Below are 18,645 nucleotides of genomic sequence, written 5' to 3' on the forward strand. Positions count from 1 at the left end.
ACACACACACACACACACACACACACACACACACACGCGCACACACACACACACGCACACACACACGCACACACACACGCACACACACACACACGCACACGCACACGCACACACACGCACGCAGGCACGAGCATACACACACGAGCGCACGCGCACACACGCACGCAGGCACACAACTACCGAGAAGAATTACGATAATTCCACTAAACTTGCTTTTTCGAAGCGACAGGGGGCGACAAAAGGGTCCCGACGTTTATCTTCGATAAGAAAATGCGACGGCTTGACTGCAAAGGCACAAAGCGCGTATAAATAGAAAATGAAGAAAGAACCGAGGTATTCTTACGGAGAAGAATAGACAGAGTTCAAAGCTGGGCCGCGCGTTTCCTCGCATCTTACGAGCGCATCCTTAAACTTTGGTAAGTTTTATTTTAGTCAAATTATAAGAGGGCATGATGAGTACGATAGCTCATATACAAGTGTGAAGTACGATGTGTAATTCTTTTTTTTATGCTGAAGGAACAAACGTTGCTGGAATTAATATGGATGATGCAGAATAGATATCAGTTGAGTAAAAAAGGAACTCGCACCGAGTTCGAGAAATGGCACAACTGCAAAACAAAGAGCTAGTGCTGCTTACCGACAAGCTAGGTCCATCCCGCTGGCGTTATCGTGATCTAAGATGTGCGGAAGTACATCCGTTGCCAGAATAGAGAAGCATGACTTGAGGTGAGACTTGAATTTAGGAGCATTGCACGTTTCTGAAACATAACAATGCATTATACTTTCTATGAATGCCAGACTCACCATCATCCAAAATTAGCATTTTTCTTTACACAACATGTGAATTGGTCCGAGGCTTTTATGTTGAAATAGAGGGGTGAGACTTTGACGTACGCGGACACAACGGCCGCCTACGTTGTTTTTCATACAATTTCTAGCGCTCTAACACGTCAACCAGCGCAGGAAGCAGCAGCCTTATATAACGAACAGAAAAGCGTTTGGAGGTTTTTAACATCCGTATAAGCGCATAAGACATGGCCGTGGTATTGCCGTTGACATTCTGCGATATGGTTTTCGCCTGCTTGCAAGTTTTTACGTGTACATGTGTTAGCCAAAAATACTAGGGAGCTTTAAAATTGGGGCCTCAATCCCCTAAGGTCCCCAAGACAGCGGGCCACAACTGAGCGTGCGCAGAACTCCAGGCACCCTTGGGTCTTTGCGTTCGCGCCAACCCAAAGACCCTAAGCTCGAGAAATAGCACGGATTCCCAAGCCGCCTTGGATAGCTCATACAGACCAATAGCCGTGGCGTGATAGCCAAGAGAGACATACGAGCCACTTAAATCTCGTATCACTCAGTCAAGTTGGTTACAGAGCAAATTTGCCGTGTTCCGGGTGATTTTCGGCATTTTTCGAAGTAAGAGACTCAGGACAACGCAAGGTCATGCTAGCTGAGCTCAGGTCGGCGTCCGTCAAACCCTCCACGCCGCCCCCCCCCACCTTCTTTGGCGTAAAAATGGCAGAAGAAGTCGTACAGATAATAACAGTCATAATCTTTATTACAAATTAGTACAAGTCTTTCATCTTTATTAAATATGCATGACTTTAGGTTGCATTTGTAAAAAGACTTGTTTTTTCGCTTAGCGCCTTCTATTTTTACAACTGCAACGTCGCGAGCGCGCAACCCAACGCTGCTTTTGTCCCAATTCTAAAACTCTGATGCTCTTCCGAATCCAAGAGCAACGAACGCGACCGGCTGTGTTGGGCTGCTAAGCACGAGGTCGCGAGGTGCAATCCCGGCCACGGCGGCCGCATTTCGATGGGGGCGAAATGCGAAAACACCAGTCCGTGTACTTAGGTTTAGGTGCACGTTAAAGAACCCCAGGTGGTCAAAATTTCCGGAGTCCCCCACAACGGCGTGCCTCATTACCAGAAAGTGGTTTTGGCACGTAAAATCCCATAATTAATTAAGCAACCAACGCAACGCGGCTTGGGGCCCGAGTATCTTGGGGCCGCAATTCTAAGACTCTACTATACGACTGCGGCCATAAAGTGGGATGAAGCGTTCGATATTACTGTGAGCGGGTACCGCTGCACTAACAATGACGACGAAGCCCGGTTGCACAGTGGGGGTGCGAGCGTAGGTTAAGAAAATTGCAGTTAGCTCTTCTTTCTCGACGTGGCAACGGTCTTACTGTGAGTATGCCCATTGTAATATCAGAAACCCGTCGTCAGAATTGTGCTTACTTGCGTCCTGTTCGCACGTCCAGTTGTACTTGTCCTCGATGGCAAGAACTAACTTGTCAACGTCCCCTTCAGAGTCAAATTCGTCATCACTCTTGCAGTGAAACATTGTTTTGACGTTCGATACACACCACTTGTACTCGTGAAGTCCTCTGCAGCGTTTGAAAAAGGCAGTGTAACCAATGAGTGAGCCCAAGACAATAATCAAAACAACATTCATCTACCTGCACGCCAATCGGCTTTCATAGGCGTTGCCCCTGTCTGTTGTGTGCGGTTGAACTTGCTTGAGGATAATTTCTTCGCATTTGTACAAGGACTGCAACATTTCCTCTTTGTTGCACTCTGAAAAAGTTTATGCTTACGTCAGCTCTGGCTGCTGTGTGTACTGTATTCGAAAACGAAGAAAAACTGAGCGTAGATAACAGCAGTATGACCTGACTGAACCCCGCTGCAGAATCCGTCAAAGGCGTTGTACAATACGTCTGTGTAATGTTCCAGTTCCTTCGACTCCAAAAGGTGATGATTCAGCCTACAGGGCAGGTCCATTTTCTTCAGGATGCACTCTCTATAGGCCGTAACTTTCCTGCGATGTATCGCGATAAAGCACCGAGTTACGAAACAAGCTACAGACTGCTGCATCATTAATCACACTTACTCGCAAGGATTAACTCTGTTGTTTCTGATGAAGGAATTCGAAAGCTCTTCTAGACTGCGCACACATTCTCGAATGCTTGTAGTTACCGCAGGGCTGCTGCAGTGAAACCCTGAAAAGCATAAAGCACAACATATGTGGTTATGAGCAGTTTCACAAAGGTTGACCAGATGCCTAAGAGGACAAACCATTGCACGCCCACTGAAAGCTCGAAGCAAGCCTTCTTGTCAAGAATGCCATAATTCCTACGTGGCTTGCCGTGTTGTCGATATCGATGTTCTGACAGCTCGAGTCAACTATATACTTGACACAGCTTTGGTACCGCTTGTATCCCCTGGGGAAAGAAGAAGCAGGGAAGATGTTGCAGGGTTATTCATTTCGTCTAAGTGTTCCACGTATTGTCCAGAAAGGGACGTACTCGCATGCCATTTTCTGTGCCTTGGCGTTTGATATGCTACCAACGTGCTCAATGACTTCATTCTTGAGGACAGCAAGACATGCTGGTATAGACTTCAGCAGGAACGACTCGTCGCACAGAGCATCTAGAAGGAGAAAAATATGTCAGCGTGGGCTCCAGGAGAAAAATAATCGTAATCTATTCTTTCACGTTGTATTGTTATGACCAAAATGATTGCCAATGCAAAAAAAAAAAAGCATCCTCGTGGCGAGCTTTCTATTTATCTATTACGCTGACATAGCAGAAACACGAAGAGAGCGCCGGCAAGGCTAGTTGGGCGAAGACAGTGACGAAGTGACGGGTGCTTGCTTGCTTTTCCGGCACCAAAACTTTCGCCATGGCCACAGAATAAAGGCACGTAGTTTTTTAGGCGTAGAGCGCAGCCCACACAGGGCAGTATCTTTATCCCCCCAGAAACACCAACAGGTTCGTCGAACGGATATTTTGTGCAAATGCAAGCCCAAAACAACTGGGCGTTAATTTTAATCCTTGCAATATATATATATTTTTTTCACTTCTGCCATGCTCGGAAAGTGGCTAAGCAAATATAAGTAGCCCGCTTTTCAGGGAACTTAAGGCTTTCCGAGTCTACAGGATTCGGTGCTCGTGTTATTACTTCTTCGATGTCCGCTATTGATGCTCTGGTGCCTCGCTGCCATGACTATGATAAATGAGCAGACTAACTGGGAGCGCTTATAGTGCATGGCGATTGTGCAGAACGCGCGCATGTGGAGCTGTTGTTTATTTACAGAATGATGACTGCAGTACCTGAAGCCAAATTACACGTCCAGTTGTACTCCTTGTAAAGGTCTCTAGAATATTCTGAAATAATGGCATTCTCTCCCGCCTTAGAACAGAGCTCAAGCTGAGCAGCACGTGCGCATTGCTCGTACGACTTCACGGCCCTGCAATGATGAACATAGGTGGAATGTGCAGAAATGAGAAACCATGGTACAGAGGAGAAAGTACACAGGAATAATTGTATCAAACGCTCGTTGACGTCTAAAACAAGTGCTTCGTACTTGCAGGTCAGTTCGATATCTCCGGCGTGAAATTTATCGGTGGCAAGTTCAACTGGAGCAGTTCTGTTGAACAGTTCTCGGCAATGCGTGAGCCTGTCTCTCAATAGATCGTCCTCGCAGCCACTCTTTCCTGCGCCCCGAAATGCAAAATAAAAAAAAAATACATTATTTCCGTTTTGGTCATTACGTCAACTGCACGTGTAAACAGTTGTAGTCACAAAAACGTAACACACAGGAGAGTAACCGATTACAATTATAATTACTTCTCTCAAAAATGTAATCCATTATAGTTACCAAATACAGCGCCACGAAAGTAATTGAGCAATTACTAAAATGTAGTCGATTACTTTAACGTTACTTACCACCTTAAGTTATTAGTACTGCATAAATACAGCTTATAGAACGAGCTGGACCGGTCCTTTCTATGCGCCCTCTGCAGCACTTCCCATACGTTGCTTACCGTCACTAAGAATTCGTTTTCACAAGTTTCTTCGGTGATCTTCCCCGTTTCCCTCGTTTCTTGCAGCGACACTGAAATCTCACTCGATTTGCGCGCTGGAGATAAGGGCTGTGTTGTAACGTACGAGCACGTTGCTCACAAGATAGGATCTGCTAATACACCAGCATGGTTTCTTTAAGACGAGGTGCATCGATTCTTCTAATTGTATCGCACGGGAAGAGATAAGATTAACTGAGCAAAGCTTTATGCGGTCTTGCCTAAACGACTGAGATGAAATTGACGCGCCGGTCGAGCACATGCAAAAAAAGAAGAGCCTTCCCCGTGCGTTCCTGTAACACCTTGTGCAACCAGAAGCGTCAGATGTAGCCCGCAAAGAAGCTTCAAGTCTTCCTACGCATTCCTTGCGTTCCTATGAGATACTGGTTTGATGGAACATAGCGTAGTAACATTGTACGAGACGCTCAGGAGGAGCAGTTGCCGCCTTCAGTCGCCAGGCTAAACACGCCTGTTGCTACACCCCCCCACCAAAAGATGATAGTTACTCAACACCGCGATTCTCCCGGTCTGGGCCCACTATGAAGCAGTGATTCATTGTTGCAGGGGTTAGGGGTCCGCGCTCTAAATAGGCCCCTTGAAAAAAAAATGAAAAAAAAAATCGTCCGCAGATGGGTTCCCCGGCATCAACGGCCGAAGTGGCCGTCGATAGAAGAGCCGTACGCGTTTCAAAATGTCGGCCAACACCTGGCGCACCTGATCCCAGCGCCCTTCACTCGTTAGTCATTTAGACTTAAACGCCTAATTATAACGGACGCCAGCAAACATTCACGTTCTTTGGAAATGTGGCTAAATCTGCAATCGAATTCGTTCTAAAGCAGCATAACATGCTGCCTTAAGAGGAAGCTTTAGCTCGGGTCCAACTTCAATGCCGCCTATTCAAATACATGTAAAACGCAAAAACGTTTTTCTGAGACAACCCTTGGACCGATTTTAATGAAATTTGTTGCATTTGAGAGAGAAAGTTAAATTCTACTGACTGTTGGAAGCCGAATGTCGATTTAGGGCTTGAAATTTGTTAAAATGATTTTTATATATTCGACAGTTTGAAAAAAAAAATAGAATATGTTGTTTACGAATTCATAGCTCTGCATCTAAAATAGATATCGCAGTTCTGTAAACGGCATCCAATAGATCATTCAAAGCGGACAAATTTGATATGTAATTTTACATCATACGTGAATTTGTTACGTTGGTTACAAGGGTTCTGCAAAAGCTGTATTTCCATATTACAAAATTTTTCTAGATTCATGAGTGACATATCAATTTTGTCCGCTTTAGATGTACTATTAAATGCAATTGAGATAATTGTATAATCATTTTTTTGTTGAGTTATAGAGTTGTAAACTTGATACTTTCGTTTTTTGAAAATTTTCAATTGTTGCCAATTTTTAATAAAAAATTGACGACCTAACTCAAAAATTCGAAACCAACAGTCACTAGATATTAAGTTTTTCTTTTAAATGCAGCAATACTTGTCAAATTTGGTGCAGTGGTTGCCGAGAAAAACGAATTCTCCTTTTACATGTATTTAGAGAGGAGCACCCGAGCTAAAGCTTCCTCTAAGAGTACTGTTGGTGTGTTACAATCGCAAAGAAATAGGTACATATGAGCCACGTACTATATGAAGAGGATAGAAACATAAGCGTTTAACGGCCTAAAGTTTCTGTCTGTATCAGAAAATTGGTAGGCTGCACTAAGGGAAGAAGAATTGAAGAGCAGCTGTTATCACATACGAAGGCCGCTGAAAAACGCTTCCATTAGAGCAAGATAGATAAATTATTAGAAGAAAAAAAGCCTAAAGGGCGGAATTCCAAGAGATGTGCGCAAATCTGCAAGCTTGCCATCTTCACTCGATAAGTGCACAGCGGCAGCACGCTGATCGTGGTAAGGAGGTAACCCATGTATATGTGTTCATATATTTGAATACTGTAGTTCCTGCCAAGTATTCAAAGGTGAAATATGTAACTGGTTATATGAAATTGGTTACAGCAAAAAATAATGGAATTATGGTGAGTGTTGCCGGGTAAAGAAAGTAATCGGTAACTTACAAAACTACCAATAAACGTAATTGTTTACATGCACTTATTTACACGTAATTTGTTACGTACAAGTCTGGTTTACCATACCGTGGCTAAGAAAACATGACGAGTTGCACTCATTTGTGTATACGGCAAACTTCCCTGCAATTCTTTTCAGCTTTTTCTCATGCCTATATAGGAGGAAACCGCATTCACAGCAACAAAACGCGGACTATGACCTTGAAGTGCGTGCGTTTGTTGTTGCTGTTAAAAAATATTCTTGGTGAAACAAGAACAAGTGTTCAAGTAAATCACCTCTCAAAGATACTGACTTTGCTCAACAGCCGGTGCTGTCTGATGAGAAAATTACATTGCCGGCGAAATTAAAAGGTTTGGAAGTGAAGCTTTTGCAACATGATGAGTTCACACAGCGTGCGAAAATATATGGCGGCACTAAAACAGCACAATTTGCCTATATACGTAAAATTTTACAGCGGCATAAATACTTCTTTTGCGGAAGTAAGTGATTGTCTAGGACACTTGCACCCAAGCAGAACGAACGTACTTGATGAAAAAACTATACGAACACCGCCAAAAAGAAAAAAAAAAGAAATGACTGGAGACTGCACAGATTCTTCTGGCTCTGAACTTATTTACCGCGACAGCAGCAGTTCTCACAGCGCCAGCTTTCCACGAATACCTTTTTAGTGATGTGCGTAACGTCGTCCTTATCATCTACAGTTTGCCTGCTGTGACGTCTGAAGTATATGCACAGACACCACCACTTCCAGTCTGTGTGGATCACAATACCCCGCACAAAGTGTCAAGTGCGAATGCTGCATTAACGTTGTGCGATAGCTCAGTAGCAAGTGCATCCGGCTCCCATGTGCACATAACAGAGGCATGAGTATGATGCCCACTGGCTGTAGTGGGCTGCTTTTTCGTTTTACTCTTCTTCTTCGCCAGGTTGTGCGAACTCGCGAATGAATGGGTGGCCTAACGATGGATGGAGATAGAAAACTCCGTTTCTAGTTCTGAACTGCTGTGGCAGTACTAGTATATGCTTATATATATATATATATATATATATATATATTACATGAGGCGACAATAAAATATGGCACCAATGACAGCATAGGCCAAATTATCTGCAGTTATTAAGTGAATTAAAGAGATGGTAAATAAAGTGAAATGAAAGTGATGCAATCGCGGCACCGTTTTGCCATCCACTTTCTGGGGTATTTATGTTTGTCTACTACGACTAACCCTGGGAGTGTTAGCCAGCGCCACCGCTCATGTGGAACATCCTTTCTGCCGCAGGCGTCCCGTCTACGTGATTTATATCATGATGTCCACGTGACGCCTGCGGCAAAAAGGACGTTCCACATGGGCGGTGACGTCGGCTATATATATATATATATATATATATATATATATATATATATATATATATATATATATATATATATATATATATATATATATATATATATATATATATATATATGTATAGATATATATATGGTTGCTAGCACCCTCTTTCTTCTTAGTGTATTACAATAAATGATGGCAAGTTTCCAGGTTATAAAGGCAATAATGCACACACTTTACCGCTGTTCTTATAAAGCAGTTCGGTGAAAACATTCTTACACAAAATCGTGGTACTATTGCTAGACTAAGAACACATTTGCCCATTCCAGCTCGATATAGTGCTGCACAAATTCACACCGAGCATCGAAGTGCACATGCTTTACTCAACCAGCAAAATGCGAAAGTGCCGGTCAACAACCACGAGCAAGGAGCGCAACGTCAACGTACGGAATACAAGAGCAGTGTCCACGAAAGTGGAGTCCACGGAACTTGTGTCATTGCAGACCCATCCATATGCGTCGAGTATTTCGGTTGTAGCCGCTCTTACGTCGTGATGGTGCAGAACCAGGTCGTCGGGACTGCATATCCTTCCCATTTGCACCGTGACACAGAGCTCGAATGACTGCAAGGCACTGGCGAAGGCAAAAACACATTTCGTGTTTATGTTAAAGAAAAGCCTTTACAATGGAGCCCCCATATATTAACGAGAAGCTTACGCCGTTAGTGCATATGCAGTTACTTTGCTCAAGGATTCAAGTGAAAAAAAAAACTTTTGCACAAGAGGCAAGCTATTTTATAGATACATGTGCCTGAAGGAAAATAGAACTGCCGCTACGCAACGTGCAGTCATCGAGGCTCCGATTTGGTTATTAGTAAACATTAGTTACAGCAACCGCTTGAACGGACCTAGCCAGGCAGCCTCGCATTGAAAGCTTGGCCAGAAGCGAAATTGCCGCCTTATCAGAAACAGCGGAAGCAATTTGCGAAGGCAACTGAACGTGCTGTTACACAAACGAAACTGATTTTTGTGGCTGAGCCCGCTAACATACCAAAGCTGCAACCCATGTTGCCCTGCTGTTTTCACTGGCAGCCCAAATGTTTCCATATGAATGCGCTGTTAGTCGAGGAATGATTCGACAGTGCGGCTATAGTGACGGTGGAGAGTGTCACAAGAATCGGATATTACTTCCGAAGATATTAGGACGACCAAGTGCGAAAAGAGGGTACCTGCACGCCATCGGACGGTTGTCGCCCACGAGCTTCCCGCTATCCAGTTTGGCGAACAACACACTTGTTACAAGTCCACGGCAAATCTTCAGGTTCTCCATGAGGTTTCGAAGAGTGCACTGATGCGCTGCGTTGCAAGGAGAGTCACGCTCAGTGCGCGCTTCGAAAAATAAAGCGCGGGAACAACCCTAGGGCTGTATTCACAAAGCAGTTCGAGTGGTAAAGTGATTTGTAAAGAAAAGGCGCTAGCCAATTGCATTCGCGTAACGAACACGCAAGTGAAGGCTGCCAGTCACTGAAAAACGGCTTTTATCAGCGAAAACGTTTCCGAATTAGGCTCGGGAAAAGAATATTTTTACTTACAGTAGCTTGTATGGCAGACCCAGCTGTACTTGCTTGGAAGAAATTCCGTGAAAAGCTTGACATCTTTTCGTTTGAGGTATTTGTTTAGCGGGGGACACATTTCATATATCTTGCTGTCCACACAGTCTTGATAGTCCTCAAGGCCGCTGGACGAGTGAAATTTCGCTTACATTCGGTTAGATACCTACGACAACGTGTCAAAGGACTTACCTACAAGCCATCTGCATTTTCGCCTTGTCTTCGGGATAAAATATGTTCGGTGCGACGGCCAAGTCAATAAACCCGAGGCACGTTTTGAGGTGATCCACAATACTGTGCGTTTTGCAGTTCTGATCTAGAAAATGAACCAGAGGCTATAGCGCCAAAGCCGCTTGAAGGATTTCTGCCTCCTCTTACCTTGACCACTCAGCGAGCATGTCCAGCTAAACTTTTTCATGATGTGACGCGTCAACCGTCTCACCTTAGTTGATCGTACAAGTACCTTGGTTGCGCATACGCGCGACGTTTTGCTGAGGACACAATTCTGGTAATGCTTGAGGCCCCTAGAAATCAATGAATTGCGCATGGTCCGAAATGGTTAACGAATAGACACATGAAGGTTTCACAGCAGTGAACTAGGTGCGTATTTGAGAAAACAGAAACTCGCAGCTCGCCGTAGTATTACTCAGCATAGTATGTTATTGGGCCAGTTAATACATGCTCACGAAAAAAAAAAGAACGAGCATGCAAAAAGTAAGAAGGCAAGCACACATCCACGTTGTCTTCCTCATCTTCGTGCTTTTCTAGCGCAATTTTTTTTATTCATAACAAACTAGTTTACGTTAATTGTTTGAAAGTTTAATCGATCACTTAGAACTGCTAACATAATAACACACCCTAAGCTTCCACAACGTCGCTTCTTCAAAGACTTAGGTGTCATTACGACAGTTACTTTGTTTTTCAAAAATGCAAGATGTATCTCTTTCTCCACGACTATATTTGTTATCTTGGAGCCGTCTTGTACATATCAAGCACTGTTGTGTTTGATATCTACAGTACTTTGTTAACAGTTGGCAACTTTGTGGCAAGCCCTGTAATACCGAAGTTCTTTACTTGTGATAACCTGTTCCCAATTATGAATGACGAAAATAACATATTTTGAGAACTTACTCGCAGGCTTTTGCAATCGCTGGCTTACTTTTTTGCCCAGCATTAGGGATCACAATAAAATACATGATGCCGAGACAGCCTTGCATCTCGCTCAGAAGTTCGGTTTCATTGCACGTAGCTGTCGCACCTGCGAAAAGAAACACTGGTGCTAACTAAAAAAAAAGGACAATATGGAACTGTTTCGCGCCCATCCTAAAAATTATTCTTCAAGACTCCGTCGGAAATTTTTTCGCTGGTGAATGGGAGCTGCTTTTATTCTGATTTCTATTTTTGAAACAATGAGAGGAAATTAACGAAAGCCACAGGGAAAGTACATCGGAAAGAAATTATACAAATGTGAATGTTGGGCGTGTCAAAAATCTTTTATTAGAAATCATTTCTGCATATCGCACCAGCATGTTTTTAAACAAATTTCTGGTGCAAATATTCTTGTTCTTTTATCAAAAGACGAGCTAGCTTTTTTTTTACCAGTACTTGAGGTCTGCGTGACGCAATGCCTCAGTGGGTAAGGACTTCTGTTCCTGAGCATAAGGCGATTTCAATATTTAGCATAACTTTAAACACACATTAAGAAGCCCCTGAAGAGGACACTTGCCCTATGCCATCCCACATTCACCACGAATGGAGCGTCGTAGCATAGACATTTTAACTGTGACGCTACTGCAACATATATCAGTTTCTTAAAAAAAGCTACTGTCTCGTGGGCTCAAGCTTACTACAAGGGTTTCAAGCTTGCAATCGCGGCAAAGCACGCTGCCCACACAACGCGCCTTGATGATGTCTAATTGTCGTCGTCAGCACCTATTTACTTTGAATTATCGCACCACTTGGGCATGTTACGAACTCACTACTCTCAATATTGAAAAGCAGGCTTACTGTGGTTGAATGTCTCGGTACAGACCCACTTGTAGTTTTCCAGGATGTCCTTATTGGGGGCAATTGAGATGTTGCAGTGGCCAAGGTTTTGGCGGAGACAGTGCTGAAACTGCTTGTATGCACTGCAATGTATGCATATTTTTGTTGAGGGACCAACAGTTGCCAAAGCGTGTGACAAAAATCAATGATTTAAACTACGTGTCTTGTCACCCAAGATATGTAAGTTACCTGCATGCCTCGTTGATTTTAGGGCTGTTGTTCTTTTTGCGGATATTTGGAATTAGGTTGGTGTCAACGATGCCCTGACACCTTCGCGATCTTTCTGCGAGGACTTTTGTGTTGCATGAATCTGAAATAAATGACGTGCGCATAAATACAAATACGAGAAATAAGCTGTCAGTGTTTAGTCACCTATATTTATAGGGTCCTTGTGCTTCAAGCAGGCCTCGTGCGTAAGTTTTGCTCGCTTTGAGACCATAGATGTTATAGTATTCCAAAGATGTACGGTTTTTGCCCGGCCACAAAGTGCCAGGTAGCTTCTTTTAAAGCAAGAATGGTATTGGTGCAAACCTCTGAAAAACAACAAGAAACGAATAATATTGTTATTGATTGATTACTGAGTTTTCATGGCGCAAGGGCGAGTTCTGTAGACAGAGCGCCAAACACATGATGCAATGAGTTAACAAGGTTACGTGAAGTCAGGATATAACATGGCTGTAAAAGGGCCTAAAATCAGTGGTTGTGTAAATGAGTAAAATATATATGTACTAAATATGTGACAGTGACAACGAATAATAATGTAGAGGTGGTGTCAAGGTCAAGATGATAAAACGCTCGAAGGTCGAGGAGAAGGAGGAAACAATTATGCTGGCATAAACAGCGGTTGTTAAAGCGTAAAAAAACAATTCGGCGAACGGGTGCAAATTGTACGAAACCTATGTATAATAATACAAGCACCAAACATTTGCCTGAATCAGACGCTATGGTGGAGTCATAGTACTGTACAATTCGGAGGCATACAGATGATACCGTCTTAGGCCTGATTTTACCAGTTTTTACCTATTAAACATGGGACCTCCTTACAAAAAAAGGCTGCCTGTCTCAGCAACTTCTCACAGCGTTCATCTCATTTACCGTATACAATAGATTATTCGTGCTTTCATTATTTTTGGATGTTCGAAAGCTTTTATTCTTCAAGCGCGACCTTAGTAACTGTACTTAGACACATACAAAGGCCAAAGTAAACGCTCCTATATTAAGTCACATGAAACACTTCTGCTTCCGACATGGCGTTTCGTTTGTGAATTTACGTGTGGCAGAAAACAACTGCGAAAGAAAAGAACGAAGGCAAAGAACCAAAGCAAAAATGAGCGAAACATGGCTTGTCATTGCTACAACAAAAATAAGCATGCTAAATGGCGCCTATATCGGCCATGCGCATCCAAAAAAATATCATTTCACCACAAAATTAAGGGTCTTTAACATTGGATCTAGGTTCTAGCATATGCCTTCTAGCATGTGCGCGTTCGGCAGCACCACGAAAGATTGATTTCATTGGAGCATCAAAGCTTGCAGCATCTCCAAGGAGGCGGCTATACAGGCTAAATTCAAAGCTAAATGTGACCGCTACATACATGCACCTTTACGGGCTGCGCGCTCAAAGGCCGCGACATCTGGCATGCTCTGAACGTTAAAGTCGGAGCATATTCATTGCAGTTGAGCATACGAATACCATAGGTGCCTCCCCAGCAGTCGCTACAGTAAGCAAGAAAAGAAAAAAAAGTACTTTCACCTTTGTTCGGGCAGCACGTCCCTTAATATTCTGCATTGCCATTTTTTCTAGACTGTCGATTCCATAATAATGGTATCCGCACATTTGCCCTATGATAGTCCTATCTTCAAGGATTCAGACCACCCACCTGCAGACCACTGTACTGCTGTCTGGATCCCTCGCTGCGAGCGGAGATGATGTGAAATTTAAATGCAGTTCGCAACTTTTTGCGTGTGCCATAACGTGCCTCGCGGTGCAATCTGAAATTCAAATAAAGCAGTATAAAAAAAACTTACTACATGCACTGTCCAAACATATAAATCTGAGTGTACCAGTAACGATATGCTCCTGGCATATCCACTTGTGCTTGTCGTACAAGTCGAACAGGTACTTCCTAATTGATGGCTTTTGCACGACCGTGGTATCGTAACCACAATGTTTGCTTATTTTCGAAACCACACAATACTTGTAGTCCTCAAGTGCACTGAAACATAGTTACAACCGTCAATTATTGCACGAGTAATGCTAAATTGTTCGGAAATAAATGTAGCTGAAACGACATTGTTGCCGCTTTTTCACTTACGAACATGCCATCTTCATATCAGAAGCGTTGTATGCTCCCAGAACTTTAGGCCTCACAACAGTTTTCACGAAGCCTAAGCAGTGCTTGAGCTCATCTTCAAGGTGTTCTTCGTTGCAGTCACCTTGTAACACCACAGGTCATCGTAAATGTCAATAAGGATTGTTGTACATGTTTCAATAGAGCAACGTTTTACATTGTCGTATATTTCATGTTACTTACCATTTCCAATTTTCTTGGAGCTGCAGTACCACTTATATTCATTTACCTTGTTGTATAGCAACATCTTAATTTCTGGCGACGCAGTGATGTCTTTACTCCCGCAGATGGTTGACTTCATTTTTTGTATACATTTGGAATACGCAGTAAAGCTCCTTTACAAAAAATACCAATAACTCGAATTAGAAACTTACAAACCCCTTATATTGTATATGTACTTACTCGCAAACGTAGCTGTACTTGAGCGTTTCGAATGTGTTGTCAACATATGGAACGACTCCAGGTATTAGGAACACTTCGCACTGCTTCAGATGGACGGTCAGGTCGTCGACGTTGCAAAGTGTACCTGCTAGGTGAAACCAACAGCGTTTGGACGTGACTGGTCCTTACAATTTCAAGATACTGTTTCTACTTACGACTTTTCTTTCGTTCACACGTCCATAAGTATTTGTGGTATAAGTCTTGCGTGTAAAAGCTAATTTCTGATATTTCTGACAAAACTTTAGGCTCTTTGCAAACAGAGCGAATGTTCAGGTCGATGCATTCTCTATATTGCTGAACAAAGCTGAAATCAAAGAAGGTATCCAGCGTCAATTGCGTTCACAGTGACAGTAACTCAGACTTACCTGCAAGCTATGTTCAGAGCGAATGAATCAGACTTTCGGAGGTTGTGAGGATCTCCAATGCCCTCGATGAAGCCCTGACATTCTGAGATTGAAGGCAGAATGTTCTTCACAGTGCAGTCCTCTGAAAGAAAGGGCAGTTCTTTACTCTATCACATTAGCATTCCGGCGTCGTATCGACATGCATACGACGCAGAAGGAGTTCACTGTATAGCAAGATAGAGTGCGTCCTGTGTTTGGTAATGGATTATATCCTGCGGCGCAGAATAGTAAACATGCTCACACGTACAGTAATTTTCTTTCCTTTCTTCCTGTACGAAGTTGGGCCGCTGCCGCTGTTCACATTTTATGCTTTTATCCCGTCGTTCAATCTCTCGTAATTTTACTCTGATGCCCCCTCACTAAATTTCCCCAAATAAATGAAAAACATTTTGCAGGCCACGTAACCTCTAGCAGCGCCCCGCTTTTCTTGAAAAGGTGTATGGCACACGACAAAAAAAAAAAAAAAAAAAATCAGAGCCATTCCACTCTGTGAAGGTGGATGACCAGCGGAGCTGTATATAACTATAAATAAAAGAAAACAATATAACACAAATATGCACGTTGTTATTTTTATTTGTAATCACGTTTATCTCGCGACCACAGTAATTATGGCTTATGGTCACTACAATAGACAGCCATGGGCTCTGTGACGACACTGGAGATGTTCTTAGCGAACGTTAGGACTATGCACGACCGATGGCGCGTCGCGGAGGCATTGGTCTTGGTGTAACACTGAAGGCCTAACCTTTCCAAGAGAAACGCCAAAACCACTTTCCGCCGGGACGAGACGTCCACAATAAAATCACCCACAATAACGATACGATTGGGGTCCACCGGGAGGATCCAGCCAAATGTATCGATCATAAAGTCTTCAAGATGCCTCTCTGACGTTTCAGGATGAACGTATACGGTGGCGACAACGACTGCGTCCCCGGTCTGTACGGCACACGCGTCGACACATTCCACAGCAAGGCTTAAGCCTGTTTCACATGATGCGATTTTCGTCGCACCGGAAGTGCGATTTCCGTCGTTTGCGATGAAAATCGCAGTCGCAGTGCCGACCCGCCGATTTTCGGCTGCGACCAACCGATTGGTCGCACAGTCGCACCGTCGCAGCGATCGCTGCGATTTTCCGTCGAAATTGCGCGGAGAGCTATCGCGGAGCTATTTCGCCGGTTTGTTTTGAAAAATGGCGTCTCGCACAACAAGTGCAATGCCCGAGACGTGGATTGCCGAACTCGGTACGTACAGGAAGGGAGAATAAAAAACTGGTCCTGCAGATTCCATTCTCCTGTTTCTATGCGTTTGTTGACACGCTACGCAGCAAATGAAGTGCATTTTCACGTTTGCTTCGTACGCCTTTGCGAGTTGCCAGTACTAGGTGTTCGATCCCCACCAGACGACGAGGTCGTCACAATTTTCTTTTGTTCAGTAGCATGCAAAAATCGCGCTTAGGGAGCAGCTTGAATTATTTCAACCTCGGGAACGGCAAATGGCAAGACAGCAAAGTACCCGAAGTTTCAACGTTGTGATGAACGCGGTACCGTTCAGTTGCATTTTCTTATCGGTTTTCAAGCGTGAATTTCCCGATGCATCTTGAAAGCTTACTTATTATTAAATTTCACAGAGCAGAAGTGTAGGCTACCGTAATGAATTTGCTACAATAGCATTAAATCCGTGGCTTGAATAAATATTACATGCACGTTAAGTTGCACCTCTTCTCTGGAGAATTTTCTTTTCTTGCACAGAAACCAATAAACAATAACTATGCTGCAGACTTTGTATCCTTACTGCATCTGTAATAACACTTGCTTTGAAAGGTAATTAACTCTACAGCTAGTAGATTAAGTAAATTACTTGCTTGTTATAGTGGCACCGTGACAACGTACCCTCCTGCACCGTCATGTAAAACTTGTGCGACAATGCGAAGAGCAGGCAAACGGCCTGTTCTTGTGGAGATAAAACAGTATAAAACGGCACGCTGAAGAAAAGTAAATCAAAACTGTGCAGTGAAGTCAGCCAGTACGAGCAGTTCTTGCTCGTTCACAGCTGATCAAGTGTGCAGAAGCATTTATGCCTCACATGTTTCTAATAAGTTCGTGATCACATGTATTAGTGTGTAAACCCATATAAAGATATCTGCTGTGATTACTGTTTATAAGTAATGAAATACCATGCTACTTGCAAGAACATATCACCCGAGGATTTTAGAACAAATTTCTGCATTTCAACTATACACAATATGTGGTTTATTCAATAAAGGACCACAAACTGGGCTTTTTTGCGATGACAAACTTATTCCAAATTTTACTTACATGCAGGCAAGAAAGAAAATCTATAGACAAAAATATTGTTCCTCACTTTATTCACCTGCCACTGTGGCTACAGCATTCTGCTGCTAACACAAGGCGAGGGGTTGTTTTGCCAGCCATGGAAGTCGCATTTCGATGGGAGTCATAGGTAAAAAAAAGCTCTTGCACTTAGATTTAGTTCATCACCTTTTATTGAACCCTTAAACTTCAACATACTATTGCATAGGGGGGCCTGCTTAAGCAAATACACCAATAGAAAGCAAAGGGCAGAATTGTAAAACAACCATCTTTAGTGATAATTCGAGTGAGTAAACATTCATTGCATCAATATGTATTGTTCAACAGCGCTGCACAAATAAGCATAATCAGGTATAGCAAGTACTCTGTCAGGAAGCTGGTTTACAGATGTATAAATGTCAAGGCATGAATGTTCATACTACGTCACACAGATAGCACAAAGAAAACCTTTTTCAAGAGTTGTACCTTCTGGCAGATATGAGTGGGCCATAAGCAGCAGAAACATTATTGGAGGACATTGTGTAATACTGCTCATGAAAGAATGAAGAGAGTGAGGAGGCTTTTAACTGCAGTACCTCATGCTACTCTAATAAGAGGTACGATGAGCAAAAACATTTCTGGTAGAGCACTTAAACAGTAACTTTCTGAAAAACAGAAAATTTCAGGTGAGAGTTGGAGGTACATTTGGCCCACCCACACCAACAACACAGGTATACTACAAGAAACACAACAGCCTATGGTGTATTACAGTCTATGGGAAAGCTATGTTATACAGAAATCAAAAATGATGCAACAAGCCCTCAACAACACTGCAGACTTTCTTGGCCAGTCTGGCCTCTCGCTTTCTGATAAGTCGGCTTACATCGACGTCGGAAAAAGAACTACTCCAGATTGCACATTGTTCTCCCAATAGCTGGAGAAACATACCTGCAAGTCAACATCCACAAATCCTCAGCTAGTGTAAGACCACGACAGCAGAGCCAGCATGTGGGTGAAATAATTATGCCGCACTTGGATGCAAATTCTACACCTGGTGAAAAGAATAATCTTGAAATCGTGGGGGCTGGACGAGTGGATACTATGGAAAATCGCAGATGCTGTGCTTGTGTCCAAGGTATGGTATGGTATGAATTACCAGCAGCACACAAAAAAGACAACTCATTGAATACATGCATCGGGTAACAG

General features: G+C 43.1%; 1 protein-coding gene across 2 annotated transcripts in view; it reads right to left on the bottom strand.

Annotated features, from left to right (window-relative positions):
- The window catches only part of LOC142563836 (uncharacterized), an 88,107-nt gene that overhangs the window by 18,451 nt on the left and 51,011 nt on the right, over positions 1–18,645 (bottom strand). Inside the window, exons 65-89 of one of the 2 annotated variants that reach the window (XM_075674504.1) lie at positions 15,092–15,212; positions 14,882–15,030; positions 14,688–14,811; positions 14,469–14,620; positions 14,250–14,370; positions 13,999–14,150; positions 13,815–13,926; positions 12,307–12,467; positions 12,124–12,244; positions 11,896–12,017; positions 11,020–11,146; positions 10,267–10,412; positions 10,081–10,204; positions 9,871–10,016; positions 9,508–9,634; positions 8,728–8,912; positions 4,375–4,504; positions 4,121–4,257; positions 3,314–3,437; positions 3,084–3,229; positions 2,899–3,007; positions 2,678–2,826; positions 2,468–2,585; positions 2,247–2,395; positions 638–758 (exon numbers count right to left, since the gene is read on the bottom strand). In XM_075674504.1, the coding sequence (XP_075530619.1) occupies positions 638–758; positions 2,247–2,395; positions 2,468–2,585; positions 2,678–2,826; positions 2,899–3,007; positions 3,084–3,229; positions 3,314–3,437; positions 4,121–4,257; positions 4,375–4,504; positions 8,728–8,912; positions 9,508–9,634; positions 9,871–10,016; positions 10,081–10,204; positions 10,267–10,412; positions 11,020–11,146; positions 11,896–12,017; positions 12,124–12,244; positions 12,307–12,467; positions 13,815–13,926; positions 13,999–14,150; positions 14,250–14,370; positions 14,469–14,620; positions 14,688–14,811; positions 14,882–15,030; positions 15,092–15,212 (3,373 nt within the window). Of the gene's footprint in view, positions 1–637; positions 759–2,246; positions 2,396–2,467; positions 2,586–2,677; positions 2,827–2,898; positions 3,008–3,083; positions 3,230–3,313; positions 3,438–4,120; positions 4,258–4,374; positions 4,505–8,727; positions 8,913–9,507; positions 9,635–9,870; positions 10,017–10,080; positions 10,205–10,266; positions 10,413–11,019; positions 11,147–11,895; positions 12,018–12,123; positions 12,245–12,306; positions 12,468–13,814; positions 13,927–13,998; positions 14,151–14,249; positions 14,371–14,468; positions 14,621–14,687; positions 14,815–14,881; positions 15,031–15,091; positions 15,213–18,645 lie in introns of both variants that reach the window. The other variant, XM_075674495.1, reaches the window with a different exon arrangement.

This window comes from Dermacentor variabilis, chromosome 1 (assembly GCF_050947875.1).
Source record: "Dermacentor variabilis isolate Ectoservices chromosome 1, ASM5094787v1, whole genome shotgun sequence".
Classification (NCBI taxonomy): domain Eukaryota; kingdom Metazoa; phylum Arthropoda; class Arachnida; order Ixodida; family Ixodidae; genus Dermacentor; species Dermacentor variabilis.